The sequence below is a fragment of the Oryzias melastigma genome, linkage group LG14, assembly GCF_002922805.2.
Source record: "Oryzias melastigma strain HK-1 linkage group LG14, ASM292280v2, whole genome shotgun sequence".
NCBI lineage: Eukaryota > Metazoa > Chordata > Actinopteri > Beloniformes > Adrianichthyidae > Oryzias > Oryzias melastigma.
In genome coordinates this window covers 21,634,950-21,656,829 of record NC_050525.1, presented here as the reverse complement: position 1 = coordinate 21,656,829, position 21,880 = coordinate 21,634,950, and the positions used below count along the sequence as shown (strand labels likewise).

Sequence of the window (21,880 nt, the reverse complement as noted above, 5' to 3'; positions counted from 1 at the left end):
AAGGCTGTTTTTTTTTTTTTTGTATTTTAATGTTTAATTGTAGCCGCTGTCAAAGGTAACTCCAACATAGATTTTTTGTTTCTATAAATATTTTGTGTTAAAAATGGTAATTCATAGAAAAAATGTTTTCTAATCATTTGAGATAAATAACTGATTTTTTACAGTAAATAAATATTGGTGTTAATCAGTTAAAAAAACGTTGTTTAAAAGAGGAAGGAACTTCTTTTTGTTCCACTTGTAAATCATTGTTTCTATGGGGGATGTTATAAAAGTTGCTCCACTTGAATGAGTCTCACATGGTCCAGAAAAGAGAAGTCTGCCTGGGAAAGAAGTTCTAGAAGAATGAAGATGTTTTTGACGCTTTTCCTCTTATGTTAATGCGGCCAATGAGGTATGGATTTCATTATTTTATCATTTTAATCAGAGATTATGTTAAAGTTACGTGAAAAGTCTATACGTGCAACTTAAGGCTAATTATATGTCTGTTTTGCATATTGTGCACTTTATTTGTGTTTTTTGTATTATTCCCCATGGGAACACTATGTTAAAAGGGTTAATTGAAGTTTTTGTATTTTACTTTATAGTTCTAACAGTACTTTTGGGGCATGGAAAGAAGCATGTTAAGACATGCTGAAGTTGAAATTTCTCTTAAAACAAAGAACCGTTTGTGCTTTTCATCGACCTTGAGAGGAGTAACATTGATACAACCAAGTTTTTTTTTAACATATATAATTAAGGATTGTTCTAGAATTTGAATATTTCGTTGCCTTTTTTCGATTCCAGTTTGTTTAAATTGTATTTCTAAGCTTTCACCATTAACGAAATATACATATATTTTTTTTACCCTTTTCATAATTTTCTAGGAACAGGCAAGGAGAAACTTTTAGCTGAAATCGTTTTTTTTTTTCTCCATGCAATTTTGTGGTCTCTTAATGCTTTAAAACCTTCAATTTCTGTATAAGCAGCTTTCAAGTGTTTTTGTCTTAGTCTCACATAAAAAAAAAAAAATCTTCATTGACATTCCAAATTGATTAGAATCTACAACTCTGCAAAATTTATTCCATCTTTTTTGCTCATTTGATTTTGAAATTAGCCCAAAATAATCAGTCTTCCTTTTGTGTTCCTGCATTCTTGTGTAAATGAAAGGGTGTCTGCTTTTAGAAAGAAGACTGAACTATTTTGGACATCACAAGCCTTGTAATTTTGTTCAAATTGTTAATGGGCCATTTCTCCAGCATTAGGAGGACAGCGCGGTCTGTTAGGTTCTCCTTGTTATTCAACTTGTCCTCTCTGTTCACAGAGAGCAAATTAAAAGTTAATTATACAGCATTTGTGCGGAGGCCGTGTGCCCTATGAGATCCACCTGGCAGTGGCAGCCTTCAGCGTGGCCTTCACAGCACCTTTCTTCCTCCTCACATGCTGCTCAGAGGAAGTGTGGGTCAACTTATTAATTGCATCATCCTTGGAGTAGTTTATGGACTTTTATATATCACACTCATACTGTGCAGTGAATGTAGCAATGCCAATAAATCATTTTATGTGATATTTGACCACAGAATGTGTATGTTTTAGTGTTAATTGATTTCCAGTTTCCCTATCATGTGTGCTATTTGATTTGTCCTGAAATACTCCATGAATGTAAAAGAGTATTGACACAATGATCAGTGAACAGCCCCGAATACTTTCTGCATTTGCAATCCTAAGCCATCGTTTGCTCACAGAACAGCTGAACAAACACATTACATGTGCAGTCAGTCTATTTAAATGGCCTGTTACTCCTGAAAACATTTCGCAGGCTCTGCAGCAAGCTTCACAGTTCGACTCGACGACTGTCACATTCAGGCTTATTTCACTGTTTTGTCAAGAAATATTAATATACTCACTCTTGAAAGTGTTTCAGGGTTAAAGTAACGCTGTATTTTTTCCAATCCAGTATATCAGGGTTTGATGATTGGTAAATTTGATTGTTTTAGATTTGTATGTTTTGAAATGAGGTAAAAAAATAATTGCAAACCTTTTTACCTAAACAATACGAACCTCCAAATGTGATTCCCAACCTTTGTTGTAATCATTTACTGTAATCTGAGAATATTTTAGAGTTTGGGCTATACAAGTTAAAGTCCCACTACGATCATCTTTTGATCTGTTGCAGACACGTCCAAAGTCCAGCTACATTTGCTTCACGTTAAAATTTCCTCAATCCCGCAGGCTCCTTTTATAAAATCAGTGATAAGCATCTCCAGCCATTTATAAAAACGTGCATCCTTAGATTGAATTAGATTATAAAATATTTAAAATCCGTAGCAACACTAGGATATGAATCTTTTTGTGACAATTTATACCTCACATCTAAAATGTCAACTGTTAAAAAAACAAAATTACTCTATCTATGACAACGTAATGGAACGGTGTCTGGTCTTGAAATATAAAATTCACAGTAATTTTGGTAAAAATGTATTTAACTGTTTTCCTTATCTATGTGAAGAAATTATAAATATGTTGTTGGAAAACATTTTTAAACTAGTAAATACTTAATTAGTATTTAAAGTTTAATATTGGTCCTCCAAAATATTCACCTTACCAAATCTGTCCCACTTTGTGAAAAGTTTGGACAATCTTGATCTATTATAAAAGCATTTCCAGTGGTCTTTATGTATAATTATGCTGTTTTTCGCCACAAACAAAAAAAAAAAATTATTCTATGACAGCTTATGTGGGGCGCCAGTAGTTCTATAGAAACTCGTCTTTGAGTTGTGGGAGGGACCGTCGGCCCAGACTAAGCCCGCCTCCACTTCCTTACATTCTCTCCCACTAGCTTACAGCCCCTCATGACCCCGACCTAACATTATCGGTGCAACAAAAATGGCGAGCAATATTGGAGCAATCCATCTGTACAGTTTTGAGCCAGATTCCAGTTCGGACAAGGAAACTAAAGACGTTCATGGATCTATTGGTCTACAAGTGGATGCAATGGAATAGAGCGGAGCAGGGAGCTTTTGGTCTGCCCGTCGTAGGTTCTATATCACAACCAGAAACTTTTCCAAATGTTTGCTACTGATTCACAACAGTTGGAACAAAGAAATACTGATACAAACAAATTTTAATCTTAATTTTCTTAATGCATGTTCTCTATCATGAAAAAAATTCCAAAAGAGCATGTTAAAAAAACTAGTGTTGTCATGTGATAATTTTAATTAATAACTTAATCATCAACTGTACTTAATAAATCTATTTTAATTGCAATTATTTTGAACCTATAATTGCTGTAAAAAGCCTCATTTTGAGATATTTTCATTTAAATTCATGACATTGTGGCTAAAGAAAAAACAAAGCAAAGTACAAGAACAAAACATGAGTTCCAGAGTGCTCAAATTTATCACATAAAAGTGATACGAACACTTTTCTAAGCAATCCAAATGACCACAAATTTCTTATTAATACCATAATACCTGTTGGCATACTTTATTCCACAGGAGCCGTCCCAGCTTCGGCTGAGTTTAAATAAGAAGTTGCAGGTTAAATGTCTTTGAATTATATATTTGAGAACATGACAAAAGTTAAGGATTACAAATTAGATGAACGCCATATGCGATTAATTTTACACCCCTAGTTGTGTCTTGAACACTAGTAAACTAAATAGTTAATTGACCAAATTTAAATTGGTATTGATACAACACCAAAATTGTGATTTTCTCCTAACATAGAACCAATCTACATATTTCTTACTTCATAATGTGTTTTTACATTAGTTTGTATGAGGATTTATATTCTTCGGATCAAACAAAGAGACATTAGTAACTTTACATGAAGAGTTTAAGACTGGATTTTTTTGTGTAAACTTCTTACTCTGTCTGAACTTTCTGTTTTGAAAAGTTTTTCAACATTCAGTGCTCAAAATCTGTTGTGATGAAAACTGAATTGCTTTGTTTTGGTGCATTTTTGCAAAATAATAAAAAAGAAACATCAGGGAAAACGGCACTAAATGTCTCTTTTAGATAACTACAGACCCAATGAACCTGTCTGACATGTTTTGCTGTTGTGTTTATGTAATGTCACTCTTCAGGGAACGGTTGACTCCTTTTTTTCTCCATAAATACCGCCTCATTCACTTTATGAGGAATGACCCATTTACATTAAAACTGTAAGCAACCATCTTTCATGCTCGGATGGAACCACATTTATCAAACTGAGCATGCTACTGCGGTTATGCTTGTGTGATAAATGTTTAACATCAAAGGGCACGTGATTCATATGCATGACCAAATAGGTCCAGAATTTCCTGGAAACTGACGAAATGTTGACCGGGAAATGAGGAAAAAAAATCACCAGAATTCATTTTAATCTTTTCTCGTCCAGCTTCCATTTTTGGCAGTTCCTACTTTTCACAGTAGATACATTAAATGAGATCATCTCATATCAATCATTCCTTAGTTTTTTTTTACTTTTCCTGGCATTTGAATGTTTTTATTTAAGTAACTTTAGAAATAATTCACTTAAACAGAAAATAGCCTTTTTGATTAAGAGAAAAAGCTATAAAGTTAAGATTTGAAAGGCCCGTGAAAGCCACCTTGAGACAGCAGGCGTGACCTGACATTGTGTCCTAGGTGGGATTAGACCAAAGGAAACCAGTACTAGATACATTAAAGAAATGTTCATTGGGTTGTGAACATTTGATTTTGACAGAGAGGGTAAAATGACAGGAGATTGGACAGTGGGAGGTCTGCAACGCTCCAAAGGAAAATGCTTTGTGAAAGGCGAAGCTGAGAGTGCAGTCGGGCTGTCTTTTGTGAAGGTTTGGCTCGCTCAAACTAACATTACTCCCATTTTTCTCCCAGCAGCCATTTTGTTCTTTGGTCACTCACTGGGCAGCACAATAAGCTCTTTGTCCAAAAGGAGCGCAGTGCAATTTGCTGGCAAGGATTATTGGGATCTGATCTGTCTGCAGACTTTAATCAAAGGTTCAGAGTGTCTGGTACATTTTATTTATTTTGGTGTCACTTATAAACACGCACACAAGAAAGCTGTGTACAAAAAACTGTAAAACACTTGATTGAATTTATTACAAAAAATACACATTTCCTACAAACTCATTTTTTTTTCTTTTGATTTGAGATTATGCTATGGTTGAAAAATTGGGCGAACCTGTAGAGAGGCATGAAAAAAATATTAAACATGTACCGCTTGGTGAACTGGTAAAGCAAAAGTGCTCGTGCACCTTTTCTATGCGCATGCTGCAGACAGGTCGTACCGAAGACTTTTACAACTTGTATGGGTTGCAAGGGTCGGCGAGGTCAATCAGATGTTGAAGGCGAGGCCAGCGGGAGCCACATGCTTTACTGATTGGTCAGTTTAGGACTTGAATAAGTAGCGATAAAGAAAACATGACTTTAAAAATAAATAAATGAATATAAAATGACTGAGAAATAACCGTCTATTTCTCAATGGAAGTCTAAGGGTCTTTGGCCTTCTTACAAAATTCCGGTACTTCCTATTTGAAACACGAGAGGGGAGGGGATGATTAGTCCAGTTCCTATTTACAGGCAATGATCCACCCCTATCCAAGTACATGTGACGTAAGACTTTACCAATGTAAGATTAAGCAGGTTTTTAACAGACCTTTTACCAACTGGTCGACTTAAAAGAGATATATATGTAATAAAACACAGATTTTTGTTTTAATGAGCAAACTTGTTTTGCAATTGATGTCCTAATGGTTTTATAGTATTAGTCTTTTTTCTTTGTCTGGTATTCCGACCATTGACCAAGTTAAGCAGAATAATATTCTTATTTTGTCTTTTTAGGTCCTACTCAAAGTAATTAAACATATTTTTTGCGGGGGGGGGGGCTTTATGCAAAATGCCGTTTCAGATCAACTGAACTAACCTTGTCTCAAATCAAAAATTTGCTCATTTGCCATTTTTATTCTAATTTGCTATTAAACTGGAGCAGTTGGTGACTTTTCTATTTTTTTAGTTCAATGTTATTGGTAAAACAAAGTCCAAACTCCCTGTATTTATCCTTTCACATTAGCATCCTATGGTCAAAATGAAGATATCCATTAAAACGCACAGACTCAAAAGAAATAACACATAAATCACATTCGTAATAAAATTCAAGCAAATCCAGACTTTCATTGTTGTTGTTGTTTTTTTCAATGTTGTTTGAAAATAAACTCCCATTTGGATAATTAGGAAAAATGTCATGTTCCTATAGAATGATGGCAATAACGCTAATAAAGCACCAACCCCGGAAAAATCTGTCACATTTGCTCAACAGAAAACAAAGCAGATGCACTGCGTCGTATAATCTGTTCCTGTTGTTAAAGCTCGGGTGATTGCGAGCCAAAGGCAAGGCACGCACACCCTCAAACACACGCAGACTCAAAACTGTGCAGCTGCACGCACTGAGACTGGCTGACAATATCTTTGCTCTAATCAGAATCTTAATTAGTCTGCTAGCAGCGTCCCATTAACATATATTCCTTCTAATTAACCAGGGACACACATATACAGGGAGGAGAGAGGCAGAGACAGAGAAATAAAATATGTTTCCTTAAGTTTTGTGAGAGAGAAAAGTAAATTATGAAAGAAGAACAAAGCTTTAATCTGCCATCTTCAGCCTGGTTCTGCATCGCTCACGGAAAGAGCTCAGCTCAGCACCTCAGCTTCAGTGGAGAAGGCTGTCAAACTAAGTAAACACAAGTTCAGTCTTTCCATTAAAGCTGTCTGTGAGCTACTCTTAAGTAATTCTTGTAAGCATGTCAGACAGCAGTGATACGATATTTTTACTACACTGAACTGGAATTCAAGAAAAGGTCAAATGCTTTGTCAGAAATGAAGAATTTAACAGGTAGACTCAAACTTTAGACTAAATTAAAATTCCCAATTTCTTTTCAACCTGTAACTCACATCAAAGTCAAGGCCCAGGGGCCGGATCCGGCCCTCCTGGTAATCATATCCGCCTGATGTTATCTTGCGCTTATTGTCTAACTTGTAAAATAGAAAGTAAAATATGGAAAGTCATTTAAGGTTTAAGTTAATTTATTCTGGAATAATATTCCTGCCTTTTTTATTATTCATTTTAATGTTAAAACGATACTTTTAAAGTCTGAAAAAATTGTCATTCTGCTATTTTTTTTTGACTATTTAGGCTAAAATCTTATTGGATATTATGGAGTTTAGCTAATATTTTAGCTAAATGTTAGCTGTTTTCTCTAATTTAGGCTTTTTTAGTTTTTGAGCCTGTTTTGACCTTTAGCTAATATTTCAGCTACATGCTAGCTGTTTTGGCTAATTTAGGCTTTTCTCAGGTTTTTTTTTTTTCTATTTTACAGTTTAGCATTTTTTTTCAGCTACATCCTAGCTGTTTTGGTTAACATAGTTTTTTTTTTAAGTTTATTTGGCTAATTTGGCATTAAGCTAATATTTTAGCTGGCTATCAGCTTCAGTGTTTTCAGCTATTAGCTTCAGGGATTTCAGCTATAAACTTCAGCAGACAAATTCAACTTAGAGCATTCACACTAGAATTATCGCAGGTAATACTATCTCCTATCTAGTACATAGTTATGTTTAAAAGTTACGGTTTTAAAGTCTTAAAAATGTAGTTTTAGAGTGTTTGGCCTGCGACCCAAGGTGTGTTTTGGACTACCCTCTATCCTTACATCTCATCAATTCAGAGAAAAATGTTCTTAAAAATAACTCCTGCAGAGCAGAGAATCCAACCACAAAAAGGACTGCACGGTTAAAATCTATGCATGTTTTATTAGATTATGGAAGGATGTGGCTGCAAGTACAAAAACCTCTGTCATTCCTCACACAAGTATTTACATAAAAGTGTGTGTTTGTACAAAATGGCAAGAAGAATACTGGTTAAAATAAATGAACATGCAAGAAAAGAGACTTTTTTTCATTTTCAGTAAATGCTCACGAATGAGTCAACCTTCCCAGCAGTGCTCGTATGAAATCATGGCTGAGCAAACAGCACTTCCCTTCTGACAGTTTAATTTGAAAACGAAGACTGTGGCTTTTGACCAAAAAGGGTGTTGTGGGTGAAAGATAAAAAGGTTTCTCCTGCATTAGACTCTAATGTCTTTATAGCAATGCCAGGCCTGCCTCCAGTTCTGTGTCATACATCATGTCCTGAACTCCGCAGATCTATTTTTACACCATTATGGCTCCTATGTAAAGTCTGTGCAAATTTGCTCAAAATTTCTCTTCCCAGGGGATCTAGCTATCTACTTTATTCAGTCATTAAAAATATAGAGCAGAGAATCTTTTAATCCTCTTAAATAAAAAGACAACAAAAATTAATACGTGAAACAAAAATCTCTGCAAAAGACTAATCTCTGTTCCCTGAAGGTGGTATTTCTTATAATTAAGTAATACATTCATATGTTTTAATTGTGCATGTATACTGTGGATTTAAAATGTATTCTGATTCACTGATTCAAGAACCCTTGACTCCTCGCACTGCGTTGAAACTCAAAATCATGACACTTGCATTGGTGATTTGGAGATTCCAATACAAAAAAAGACTAATTTTATTTTCAAGGATGTTGTCTTGGTGACACTCAAACGTTTGTTTTCTGATCTTTCAAATAAATACTTTTTTTAATCTGATATAATTGACTAATTACTGTTCATCTATTGTTTGTAGAAAGATGCACTTTAACACTAATGATTCAGAGGATTGTTCTTTCATTTGTTTTTTTATGTTTCAGTCAGGTTTTCTAGGATTATGTTCCGTTTTCAGGCTTTATGCTCCACCTGTCAGTCCCACCAGGTTCAAGTTCCTAATTATTCACAGCTCTATTCAGCTGAGTTGATCATCATTGATGTATTTTAGTGTTGAGTTTGCAAATAGCCTGGGTATTTGCTTATTAATCTTTTTTTATGGGGTTTTAATGGTTTGAGTTCATTTTTTGAAGTTTTAAAATAAAATTCTATGGTAAAAAATAAGCCACCTGTGCAGAAAAGATAAAATGTAAAAAAACAAATACAAACATATATGGTATGTGCAAAACACGTTTTCTATATCCATCGAGTGATTAGGTAAAATGTACATTGCAGAAAAAATAAAAAAAATGAAGAGAAAGATTTAGGGTAATGCAAGCAAGTCTTCAGAAACGAGCAATAAGAATCATCACAGGGGGTAATTATTGGGACCCATCTAGGCCACTGTTTATAAAGCTGAAAATATTACAGTTTAAAGCCTTAGTAGATCATTCCATCCTAAAACTTATGTTTAGAGCACATCACAAAAGTCTGCCACAAAACATAAAAAAAGTCTGAAAAAAGAAAGAGCAATTACATTCTAAAAGGACATGAAGTTTTCAAAACCAGTAAATTCAGAACTAAAATGAAGGAAAAAAGTTTCTCGGAGCAGGGTATCAGACTATGGAATAATCTTGGAAAATCAATAAAAGAGTTTAGATCAATTATCACTTTAAAAAAACCAGTGAAAAACAAAATTTCTGAGCATCGTGTATGAATTGGCTTTAAAATTCAGAGCACTATATAGCCCCGCTCTATATAGTTTTTTAGTAAACACAACAAATGTAACACTAATAAGTCACATGACCCTGGAGAAGGAATATGATCAAATCTGCACAATTAGGACATTTTCACTTAGGGTGTACTCCTTTTGTTACATGTTGTTTGAAGAAAATATACATTGGCTACCTTTCACTGTTTGAAAAAATTGTTTTGGCATTGTTTTCCTATGAAAAGATATGCAGAAATGTGAGGGGGGTACTCACTTTTGAGATGCTGAACATATACACAGGTATGTGTCAATTCAGTTTAATCAAGATATCCAGGAGTTTGAGAGGACTACAGCCTTTGGAAAAAATATCTTTTTTTATTTGTTTTAGTTTTGATGCATTCAGTTCTTGGTGTCTTGTATTGGCTCCAACACCACTGGATATTGTTTTTTTTTTTATTTTTTCTACTGAAATCTGAGTTGGAGGATTTTTCAAATTAATATAAGCTAAGACTAGTGGAACATTTGCCTGATGAGACAGTTTTCATCCATGTCTACAGTAATCGATTCATCACAGAATATCCATCTTCAGTTACCATCCAAAAGAGCCATTCTAACATGACTTAAAAGTTCTTTTTCAGTCGTCAAAACAATCGGTTTCATGTTAAACAGAATAATACACATTCTAAATACAGCAAAATCAAATTATATTCACTTAAATGGTGATACGCAGCAATGCCACAAGTATGGAGTGAACAGGAGATTGTAATAAAAGTTTCTTAAGTCTATGCAGTTTATTGGATTATGTCTGAGGTACCAGCATATCATACAGTCAATTAATAAACAATGCAATACATTTTTATAAGAAACTTAATCTTGATAATGAACCTTTGAATTAAATCAAGCTGTTATAAGCTAAAAGTAATAAACATGCATTGATTCCACCGAATAACAAAAAAAAAATCCTGCACTTACCCTTTTAACAAAATTCATACTGTAATAAAAATGTTTTTGCGAGTAATTTAAAAGCTTATTTAATACTACAAAGTTTGTTTTTCCACTTCTATACAGTTTTTATTTAATGAAAAATCAATATAGCTGATTCGGCAACAAGCTGAAAAGGAAAACTGGTCATTTCTAAGGTCTTGAGCTGAGGCCAACTTGGCTTGATGTGTGTCTCAATCCCAGAGACAGTTTGCTGCACTGAAGATTTGGCTTAGAGGATGTCTGTCCATGAGCACCTGGCTGGAATGCTGGAGGAGTGTGTCTCCTCGGAATGTTATCATTACAGGGACATCAAAAGAGGGATTGACTGATTAACAAACTTTATATGACTTTTGGCTGTGCTTACTGGCGTTGGACCGACTTCTGTGTTACAGTGTTCAATGAATCTGTAAAAATGTTGCAGTACGTCCACGGTAAACTACAAAGTAACACCACTGAGAGATTCTTAAGCATTACAGCGCCTGCAGTCAGGAGCCTTCAGTACATTCACTCTTTTTGATCATGATGTTCACAGTTTTGAATTTATGTTACAACTAAACAATGTTGAGACCTGTTGTGAATAAATTTGACTTTCTGTGGTGTTGCACCCTCTACAAAGGCTTCTTATTCTACAGCATAGGTGCCCAAAGTGGGTCTTACTTACTTTTTATTCTTACTAATGGGTGTTATCTTAATGAATACAGAATCCAAATGGATAAATTAAACCTTTATTTTATTGTTTCATTTCATGACATGCAAAAAAATATTATATTTGGCCCACAGATCGGGATCTCATTCAGATTTTGGCCTTTTGAGCATAAATGATTGGGCAACCCCCTTCTATAGAAAAACAACCTTATCATCTAATGTGCCTCATGGACCCAAACATATGATACTATAATGACTTTCTCAGCTATTTTAAAGGTTTACAGATTTTTTTCCCCCATTTTTTTTTTATAATAGAATATATGTTTACAAAATGGGGATGAAAACAAAAGTTTGTCTTATTTTGAAATTGACATTTTAGAATGTTCATGCTGATCCCTCTAAGTGTTTCTGAGCAAATGTTCTGACTTTTTATTGAAACAGGTTTTATTTTGGGACCAAAGTTATTTTTCAGGAGTTCCAAATAGACTACAGCTGTGGCAGTACAGCAGCTGGCTTATTTTCTTGACTTTTTTCGGTGAAATTTGTTGATGCGTCCTCTGTGCTGCTTAGCAACTTCAGAGCTTCCTTGGATTTGTTAAGTAAATAAATCAAGTTTTTGTCTGAAAATTAAAAATCAAAGTATTTTTACAAACTGCATGACCAAACCTAATAACTGATACTAGAGTATTTTATCAGAGCAAGACTGTGTCTGTTCGTGTTTTCAGCACAACGGGTGCATGAATATTTTGGAATGAATATAGTGGCTATATTACCATAAACGTGTTTGAGATATCTTAAAAAATATATCTATACCATCCAAATCATAAATAATAAACACACAGATTCAGAAGTGTATTCAATATTTATTGACAATCCAGGAATTCCCAGTATTTTTCCATAGTAAAAACATACAGCTTTTTCAGCTTTTCTGGGGATGTTCTTGTGAGTGGCACATAGGTTTTTCTTTTTTCTTCAAGGTGATGGGTACTGAAAGGGTAAAAAACTGCTTGAGGTGAGGTCCAGTACAGTAGGAGTCTAAGGCTTGTTCTGTAAATGTGTGCAAACATACACAGTCACTGAGATGTGTCATGTTGGTCAGTCTATCCGTTTTTAAAGTTTCTCTTCTGAAATTGTCAAACCTTGCTTAAAACCTCAATGTTGTTGTTTTTAAATCAACGAAACAAACTTTTGGCTTTACATTTCACACGATAACTATAGACATGGAAATAGTTTCTAATACATGTCATGAAAGGTTTTGTATCCTTAAAAGACATTGTAATCGCGAAAAAGAAAACTGGATTGCGGAGGCTCTCCCTAACAACAGTGTTTAGGATTTCCTTCAAAACACACACAAATATATAGAAGTATAAAAATATATGCAACAAAAAGAGCACTGTGAGATACAAAAACATACAAAGTGTTGAACTCATGGAAGGTCTGCTTTGGAAACGCCAACATTCACTTAGACACTCATACTCAGATAGACTTTAAAATACCAAACAGAGTATTGTTTTATTTTTTAAAGGTTAAGAAATATACTTGTTATGGGCTGTTTTGATTGAACTTTGGCAGCAGTGGATTAAAGACGATGACGTAATGACTAGTTCATGTCATTTCAGTGTGTATACAGTATTGCAGAGTAGTGAAAACAAGCTAATAAGACTGAAAGTTGGGAGGAAAAAAATGAAACTTCTTTTTAAAAAATACTGGGTTTGCAAATATTTGTAGTTATAAAAGTGTGTGAATCTTTCTATCCTGAGATGGCAGATTTTTAGGCTCAACCTCTTTTTTAGTCTCTCCTTTATGTGGCTTTGTGTCTGCATGAGTGTTTGAAATACAAATGGCATACATTGATTCAGCTAATCATTGGTGCAAGGTCATAAATGTGTTAACTGGATCCTGCAAAGAAATCACCTACATTCAAGAATACTTGTTTATTCTTTGGAGAAAAAAAAGACTTAAGCAATAGCAAAAAACAGAAAAAACACTTCAAAAATAAACTATTTACACAGATTCACATCATAATTTGCATTAAAACAAAAACTATATTAATTTTTTTTGTCTTTTCTTCATTTTTTAGGAATAATTTCCAGTTTATGGATGTTGTTCAACCTAATATATACATATTTAAGATGGACTTTTGTCTGGTTTTCCATGATTACTAGTTTGGCTTTTGTTCCTTCTTATATTTCACATTATTTATGCGTTTGATTCCCAGAAGTCCCATACTTATTTAGCATTCTTATACCTATTACTCCCAATCCACAGATCTAAACAAAACATAACATTATTTTTACAATAAATTACAAAACATGTCAATTAAATTGATCTTTGTTGACAAAAAACTAAATCAAAAAGTTGGAAGACTCAAGTATTGCACTGACATCACACACCAGAGAAGCAGTTTTCAAAATTCAAGAAATCTTAAATTATGATTTATTTAATTACATGGTTCATTTAGGAAAATATGCAACATATTTATTTAGGTTGAAAAAGTGAGAAGTTTAACAATTAGGGCAATTTCAATAAATAAATAAATGGTGTACTCTATAACACATTAGTGGAGCAATAATAGCTTTGTGTATTTTTAACGAATTTTGCAAATTCAGACTAATCTGTCAAAACATTTATTTTTTATTTTTATAACAATATGTTTCTGGTCTAAAATTGTCTAAGGTTTTTTAGATGAGCTCTAAATAAATAAATACAAGTAAAAATAGAATAATCTAACACGTTATTTGCTTCTTGAAATCCATATAAAATATAAACTAAATGTATTTTAAGCTAAAGATGTTCATAAATATTTATATATGAATATGCAATTATATTGGACATTTCCTAGTAAAATATCCTTAAATTAAAACAAATTTAATGTTAAATAAAAGGGCTAAATATTTGTAAATTTGAACATTTCATTCATAATTTAACAATTAATTATTTTAGTTCTTCGGGATTGCTTTAGAAAATCTACTATAATGTTATCATTTAACTCTTAATATCTGTAATAAAATGACTTTTTTGCCTTTTTAAACAATGTTGTTGTCAAGGGTTAAAGAGTTAAACACACATCTGCAAAAGAGGTCATATCAAACACTCGTAGGCCGCACAATTAGTGCAGTTGTGCTTTAGCATGAATCATGGCAGCAGCTCACTGTACTCCAGCAGACAGACCCGCTTTAAATAAAGGTTTTAATTCAAACTAGCTAAAACCAAGCACTGCAAGAGGAGATGGGAAGACTTTTGTTAATCTGAATGTCATAGAGTTGTTTATGCCACAAAAGCTCCACTGGGATTCTTACAGACTTTTAAGGTCCAGTTAAATGGGGAAACGGCATTAGTTATATTGGGAAAGGTGGCTTCAAAAAAGTAAATAGTGTGTGCAATATTTCTACAACACAACTAAAGATAATCTCTTCCTGCTTCAGTTGCAAGTAAACCCTGGTGTGGTTTACTCTAGTGTGAATGTGGACGAAGGAGAAGATATAAACCAATCAAATAAACTGAAATAAACACTGTTCATTGGCAGTTAGACACAAGGAAGCTGCCGAAATACTCCAATTAAAAAAACATTAAAAAAGCATGTTAAGGATTTAAAAGTGTCTGATCAACACGCATTCGAGGATTAGCCAGTTTTCTACCTTGTGCTAAATTTAGCCATTAGGTCAGAGAGTAGCTGTTTTGATGCAATTTTGATGGAGCTTATCGGTGCAGTAATTTTGATACTAGTCTGATTTTTTTTTTCAACTCTTAAAGCCTTAAGTGCATTGACTACAGTCTATTTACCAATATGCTGTAAATGGTCGACTCCGCAAGAGAAATATTATTGTTGAGCCTATCAAAAACATGACCCAAATTTGGCAAAAATTCAAACTCAAATCAAAAAGACTGATTAAAAAAATTCATTACAGTTGGTGTGTTTCGATAAAGCAAAAATCGCAAAAGCTTTGACTGTACAAGCATGTATTTTTGGTGTAAAATCACATAGTGTCCAAGTGGACCTTTGAAAAACTGCAATATTTATTGAGTTTTGTCAAATTTGGGATTAAGAGGATTTGTTTCTGAAACATTTCTAACATGGTTGTGCTCTTGACAACTAAACGTGACGTCAGCGAGTCTGCCTGCCATCACGTTATTATGGAGTTTCAAACCCAGTATTGGTAAGGCAGCTGTAGCTATAAAGTATTCCCTCTTTGAAAGTTATTCAGTGACTTTCATGTGTTGTGGTTTCTATAGCGACAAAAAAGACAACATTAATGTTTTGCATATACACGAAAATTACTATTGGGATGTTTTCAATATGTTACAGCATTTTTATTTCTTTCTTTTGTGAAAATCTGGAAAGAGTTTTTTTTTCTGAAGTCCAATTAGCACCAGACATGAGAGGAGGTATCGTCCAGTCTATATGGCTTTACATCACTTTTCTGTTCAACTATCAGGCTTCACATCCTCAGGATTTTACTTCTTTAAGAAAATGTAAACGAGTTTGTGATTCTAAGCTCACTGGTTAGAAAGCAAAACATTTATTATCTGTATTATTTTGAAATGGAACAATGGCATTTTCAAATAAGCTAATTTAAGAAAGAGAAATAAAAAAAAGAATTCACTTATTGAAAAGAATATCTACAGTCAAGGACAAACATTTATTAATATTTCACCACTGAGCTCAATTGCTTTAAAGCTGCTTTCAACTGTTTGTCACCTCACACCCACCAGATGCTAGAACATTGTCATATTTACTGATTTTCAATCTATAAAAGGATGAAGAAAAATGGTGATATTTGTTGAGTTGATTGTAAAAGTGTGACATTGTGGGCTGTGGACCAACAGAAAGCTCACTGGTGTTGTGGGGGTGGCTGGTGCTACCATAAAATAGAAAGCACACAATTGTATCCATTTCTCTAAATTGTATTTCAGGTTATTTTTTTATTTAAAAGAACAATTTAAATGTAAGAAGAAAACATATAATGACTGTGTTTTTTTGTGCTTTTTGACATTTTGACCTTTTTGTTTGTCATCGCCCTTTTGTGTTTATTTTCTATCAGCACCGTGTTGTTTTATTTTCACAATAAAATATTTTTTCACATTTTTAAGGTGCTGTTTTAGGAGATAATTTGTTCTTTACATGTTTAGATTTGATAAAAAGGAGTAAATATTGAAAAAAAAAGTACATTATCTCCTTTGTTTTTTAGTAGTAAATGCTTTACAAGTGATGTTTTCATATAAACTTTTAATATTTTTCCTCTTTTTGTTGATACTTCTATAATGTATATGTGGTCTCACGTAAAAACAAATGTTACTAAATATTAAAATAAAATACAAAAATGAGGACAATTTGGCTAAAAATGAATATTTCACACATGAAAAATCTTTTTCTCACTTTTCTGGAAAAGCTTTGTTGTCAATATTTGGATGTAGACAGTCATTTCTGCCCAATACAATGTTATATCATATTTGGATATTATTAGATACTACCTCAAAGTTAATATAGTAAAAGAGAATTAACATATCAAAAGCTTTAAACTTTTTTTTATACAACTTGACACAGTAAAAGTGTATTTCAGGCCATTACATGTCTTTATATACATTAGTAGCATAAAATTAAACAAATGCAACAACTTTACAATTTTTGTCAAATTTCTTTTAGAAAAGAGTTAATGACCTGAAAACTATTACATTTTTTTCCGTTTCATTAAGTAAGATTAAACTAATTCATCTGAGTTTCATAGAGTTTGGCAATTGTTTTGTAAATATATAAAAAGGAAAACATAAAAATTCAAACAACAAAAGATGACAAGATGCACAAAATAAACAATATTTATAATTATTTAGGAACAGGCACCTTTTATGTGTAATGTCTCTTTTTCAAGGTTTCCATGTTAGCCAGCAAAAGTTCAATTCCTTCACATCCTGGCTCCAGTTTAGAACTGAGTTTAGTGTTACAGTAACGCAAATACAAAAATAAAAACAGAAACGATGAAGAAAGGAGCAATACATTTTGCTGTTTGTCCCTACCCTGACTAAAGACCCTTTTTCCTCCTAATTTATATAATAAAGCCAATAGATGATGTTGAAAAAAGAGAAAACTGTTGGGAAGATGATCCTCGACCATTTGTCAATAGAGTTTACATCAGTGAGGTCTGGTATTGTGATTTTTAACTGAGAAGCCCGCCTCCGTAGTCGGCTCTTCTTCTGAGTCATGTGGCGGTCCAGCGCGTTCCGGCCAAAGTTGTGCCTGGCTAAGCCCGCTTTGCGGTACTGCAGATTGGAGCTGTCATAAGTTAGCATGGTATTTCTTGGGTCATTGAGGCCCAAAGCCAGCTCTGTAACACCCATGTCGTTCTTGATGTCCAAGGTACCCAAGAGGATGTTTTCATGTGGGTCCATCTGTCCAAGGAAAAGAGTTAGATATGTTTGAACTAACATTGACTGGCTCCAGGCTAGAACAACTAACAGCATATAAGCAGCCAAGAGAATACAGCTTTCTTTACCTGCAATGTTTCCAACCTACATGCTTTTCAGTGTTTAGTTTTATCTGTGCAACAATTATTCTTTATTTACTAAATATGACTTTTTTAATTACCTTGTTCTTCTGATCACCAAGTCCAATAGCTGCATCATCCACAAAGATCGGCTCCCACATGGAATCATGACCATCCAGATCTCGCTGTTTCATTCTAGCATACAGGGTATCATCTCTACCAACTACGTTTCCCACAAGCCACTGCAAAGCACAAACACAATGGTTTATTTCAAGTATTTTTCATGGAAATTCCTTTTCACAGCCTCTAATTTTGACTTTCAGTGATGATTTGATTCCATCAAACCCTATAGGGGGGAGGTTGGATTTTCCATTCAACACAGTTTCCCAGCGTTCACCAGCTTTTGAACATGTTTGCCTTGAATGACATCCCTTATGCTTGAGGAGAAAACACACAAGCTAGTTGAAATATAGCTCAACCATCTCTTTTTCTTTGTAATCCCGCTGTCATTGTGTCACTTCCTGCTTTCAAAAAAAAGAGACAGCTCAAGCTTGTTTGGCTGGCTTTATTAGCAACTTGAGGACAGAAAGCATTTGGCACACCTCCAACTGAAGGAGTGACATCTATTTTCTGTTCTGGAAACAGAAAATAATGCCCTTATTTCCTCTCTTTGATGACTGGAAAGTGGCGTAATTTAAGCTCCTTAGCCTGTTTTTAAGACTCTAGTTTGTATTTGTCATCAAATCCCTCATCATATATACTGGCGTTTTCATTTGAACACTTTTTTTTAAAATAATAACTAGTAAAAACGATCACAGAAAATTTGGCCTGTACAATACTTAGCAAATTTATCATCATCGCATCAGCCTGTGCAATACATGTATAAAAAATACAGCTTAAATTGCAATAAAATGGTTACTTTAAATCTTTAAACATGCAAAAATAATCTTATGGCAGCTTGACACATTTCACAAAATTAATTAGAACCATTCTATGGAAAGAAAATAGTAGCATTTCTATTTGTGTGTGTGTAATTCTTGCTTCTTTGGATTTGAGCGTGGATAACTCTTGATTTTTAACTTGTACTATATATTTTGGGTATAAGTACACAAATTATGAAATAAAAAAAAAATACAATTTACACATGCACAACTTAAAATTACATTACTTGAAAAGAACTACACTTTAAATCTTTAAACTTAAATCGCTTGCTATACACACAAAACACACAAATCTGATTTGAGACTCTTTTCACGTCACCATGAAAGAAAAGATTCATCCGTAAGTGATGTATTTAAATGATACTCAAATGCTTGTTTTTTTTCAGCCGCTTTGAACAAAAGTATTGTATGAGTTACAAATCAAGAATTACGCACGAACAAATCAACTACACATGCACAAATGGGAATGATACTATTTTATCTCCATACTTTTTGCATTTGACTAATCAGATGGACCTCTTTTATGTCAGATACTCGTCTACTATGTAGACGTGGGCCATTTGGAGTATAACTTAAGTTTTGTTGAATTTAATTAAATAAAACTGATGGAATGAAAATGGAAATGATGTTTCAGTTTTTTTTCTACATGTATTGTAATAGTAATATCGTCAGTGCAATGTTTACCACTAAAATCGCACATTGTAAGATTTTCTAATATTGTGCAGCCCTACAAAAAATGCATCTGGTGAGATCAATTACTATTATTTTCAAGACTCACTCCAATGTTTTTGTGGCATTTTTCTCACGATGGAAAACAAAAGATCGTGAATCAGGAGCAGACATTAAAGAGCAGTTTGAAAAACTTGTTGCAGTGATGTTGGTGCTGCAATCCGATATTGTTAGGTTGGAGTTTTGAGGGGATATAAGCTAGCGAATGAGTTTTAAACAAAGGGTTGATGGGAAATGAGGGGTGTGCTGCACTCAACTCAATGGCAAATGTCTAATGAATTACTACCGCTCTGCAGAAACTATGTCCTAGAAAAGGACTTGGGGATTTTTGATTTTGCTTTAAAGCGTCATAATCATAATTAAAATGCTACTGGGAGCACTTTTACAATGGATCAAAAGATGATTGAAGTGTAAAAGTTGTCCCTAGATGTGAATATAAGTATGCATTTGGCCCTGCAACAGGCTGACCTTTACCCAACAATAGCCAGGTTAGGCTCCAGCAACCCGTAGCCCCATAAAGGATAAAACTGATTCGGAGAATTGATGGAAGTTCATGTTTTAACTTTATCTCAAGGACTTCTGAGTCAATAAATGTGCCTCGTGTATGAGCACTGCCTGTATTACCTTGTTTGGATCCATCCTCATCTTTTCATTGTTGGCTATGGCCGTCTTCTCAGCTGCCCTTTTCTGTCGCTGTGGGCCCCGGCCAAAGAAAATATAGTTGACAAATGCGTATTCCAACAGAGCCAGAAAGACGAAGACGAAGCAGCCCATGAGGTACACATCTATGGCCTTGACGTATGGGATTTTGGGAAGGGTTTCTCTCAGGTGGGTGTTGATGGTTGTCATGGTGAGCACAGTGGTAATACCTAGAGGAAAAAAAAAAACAAGAGCACAACTGTAAAAGGAAAAAATTATAAAGCTAACAAACAAAAATCATGTTCAAAAGACCAAAATATTGGAATAACGTCTTACCTTTATGTACTTTTATTCTACTTAGGTAGCAGGTTACACTTGTATTTAAGTTGATTTGCCCATCTTAATGAAGCTTTCTTATGTGTCTAACTATTAGAGGATCAAAAGTGAATATTTGTATAACATAAACAGTTTATTTTGGCTTTCATCAGTTCCCTGCATGTCAATTGTACTAAAAGCTCCTCAAGTTACCATTGATCCCCTGAAATGAACCTTGAGAAAGAATCCTTACAAAACACACTTAATTTCAGCAGTTTTTTTTTTGTACTTCTTACTCTGTTTTTTTGTCTTGTACTGCGTCACAAAACCATTTTCTATCCAGTCTTATGCAAGAGCTTCACAACAATATCTCTCTTTGCACACAGACGGATTGAGCGTTCACAGAACCTCTGTAATGACCCAAAACCAGGTCAAAGGAAAGTGGTTTCTAAATCTCGTGTAGAAGGCAATGCAAGCAGACATTTACCAAACAGCAATAACCTCTCTCAATTTTGGATTATTACCTTTTTGTTAACTTATTTTTCCTTATTTTCTACAGATGTTTTGCCCCCTTATCACAGCTCTCCATCTGCAAAATTTACTTGATGGAGGAACCATTGAGTTAGCTTTAAAAAAAAAAGGTTTCTTTTTATTCTAGGGTAGTCTAATGCTAAACTCAGATAATAGACCACAGAGAAATCACACAAAAAAATCATAATGGTGCATTCAAGTCATCTATCTATCTTTTTTTAACTTCTATTTATGGATGTGAACTTGCTTCTCACCTAGAGCTACTCTGGCAGCAGAGGCATCATAATTGATCCAGAAGGAGACCCAGGAGAGGATGGTGATCAGGATGGAAGGCATATATGTCTGCAGGATAAAGTACCCAATGTTTCTCTTTAGCTTAAAACTGAGGGACAGCCGAGGATAAGCACCTGTGAAGAAAGACAAGAGGATAAAATAACATTTTTATGTGGGTTAAAAACTATATGTTATGAAGTGGAGAAACCTTAGAACACTTGTCAAAGTCAAGGCCCAGGGGCTGGATCCAGCCCGCCATGTAATTCTATCCGGCCCTCCAGAAAATTTTATATTATTGTTATCAATGGCCTGATGTTATCATGCGCTCATTGCGCTTGAATAATTTTTTGACAAAATATATTTTTATACAATAAAATATTGAAAGTTATTCAGGCTTAGTTGATTTATTCTGCAGTAATATTACTGCCTTTTTATTATTCATAATTATGCAAAAAAGTTAAAGCTTAAAAAATTGGCATCCTGCTAGCTTTTTGGGACTATTTTGGAATTTAGCAAATATTTCATCGATATCCTAGCTGTCTCGGGTAATTTAGGCTTTTTTTTCCTTTGTTTTGTTTTGTTTCTTAGGCTGTTTTTGAGTTTAGCTAGTATTTCAGCAACATGCTAGCTGTGTTGGCTAATTTAGGCTTTTTTGTGTGTGTATCTGTGTGTGTGGTACATGTTAATTTTTTTGGGCTATTTTAGGCTTTTTTTTAAGTTGCTTTTAGGCTGTTTTGGAGTTAGGTTAATATTTACATGCTAGCTAATGCAAAGCTAATTTAGGCTTTTTTCAGTTTTTTAGGTTATTTTGAAGTTTAGCTACTTTTCCCAGATGCATGGTTAGGCTTTGGTTAACCTAAG

The 21,880-nt window shown here is 34.0% G+C and overlaps 1 protein-coding gene and 1 long non-coding RNA gene across 3 annotated transcripts in view; one reads left to right on the top strand and one right to left on the bottom strand.

The window, feature by feature from the left end:
- Positions 1-233: 233 nt before the first annotated feature.
- Positions 234-2,691, top strand: LOC118599678. The gene is made up of 2 exons (XR_004949125.1): positions 234-391; positions 1,301-2,691. It is a non-coding gene; the product is annotated as an uncharacterized LOC118599678 (long non-coding RNA).
- Positions 2,692-11,955: 9,264 nt separating this feature from the next.
- Positions 11,956-21,880, bottom strand: part of LOC112142554 (gamma-aminobutyric acid receptor subunit beta-2) — a 59,776-nt gene continuing 49,851 nt past the window's right edge. The window contains exons 6-9 of one of the 2 annotated variants that reach the window (XM_036215180.1): positions 21,001-21,153; positions 19,886-20,130; positions 17,693-17,833; positions 11,956-17,496 (exon numbers count right to left, since the gene is read on the bottom strand). In XM_036215180.1, the coding sequence (XP_036071073.1) occupies positions 17,149-17,496; positions 17,693-17,833; positions 19,886-20,130; positions 21,001-21,153 (887 nt within the window). In that variant the 3' untranslated portion in view covers positions 11,956-17,148. The remainder of the gene's footprint in view (positions 17,497-17,692; positions 17,834-19,885; positions 20,131-21,000; positions 21,154-21,880) is intronic. The other variant, XM_024265994.2, reaches the window with a different exon arrangement.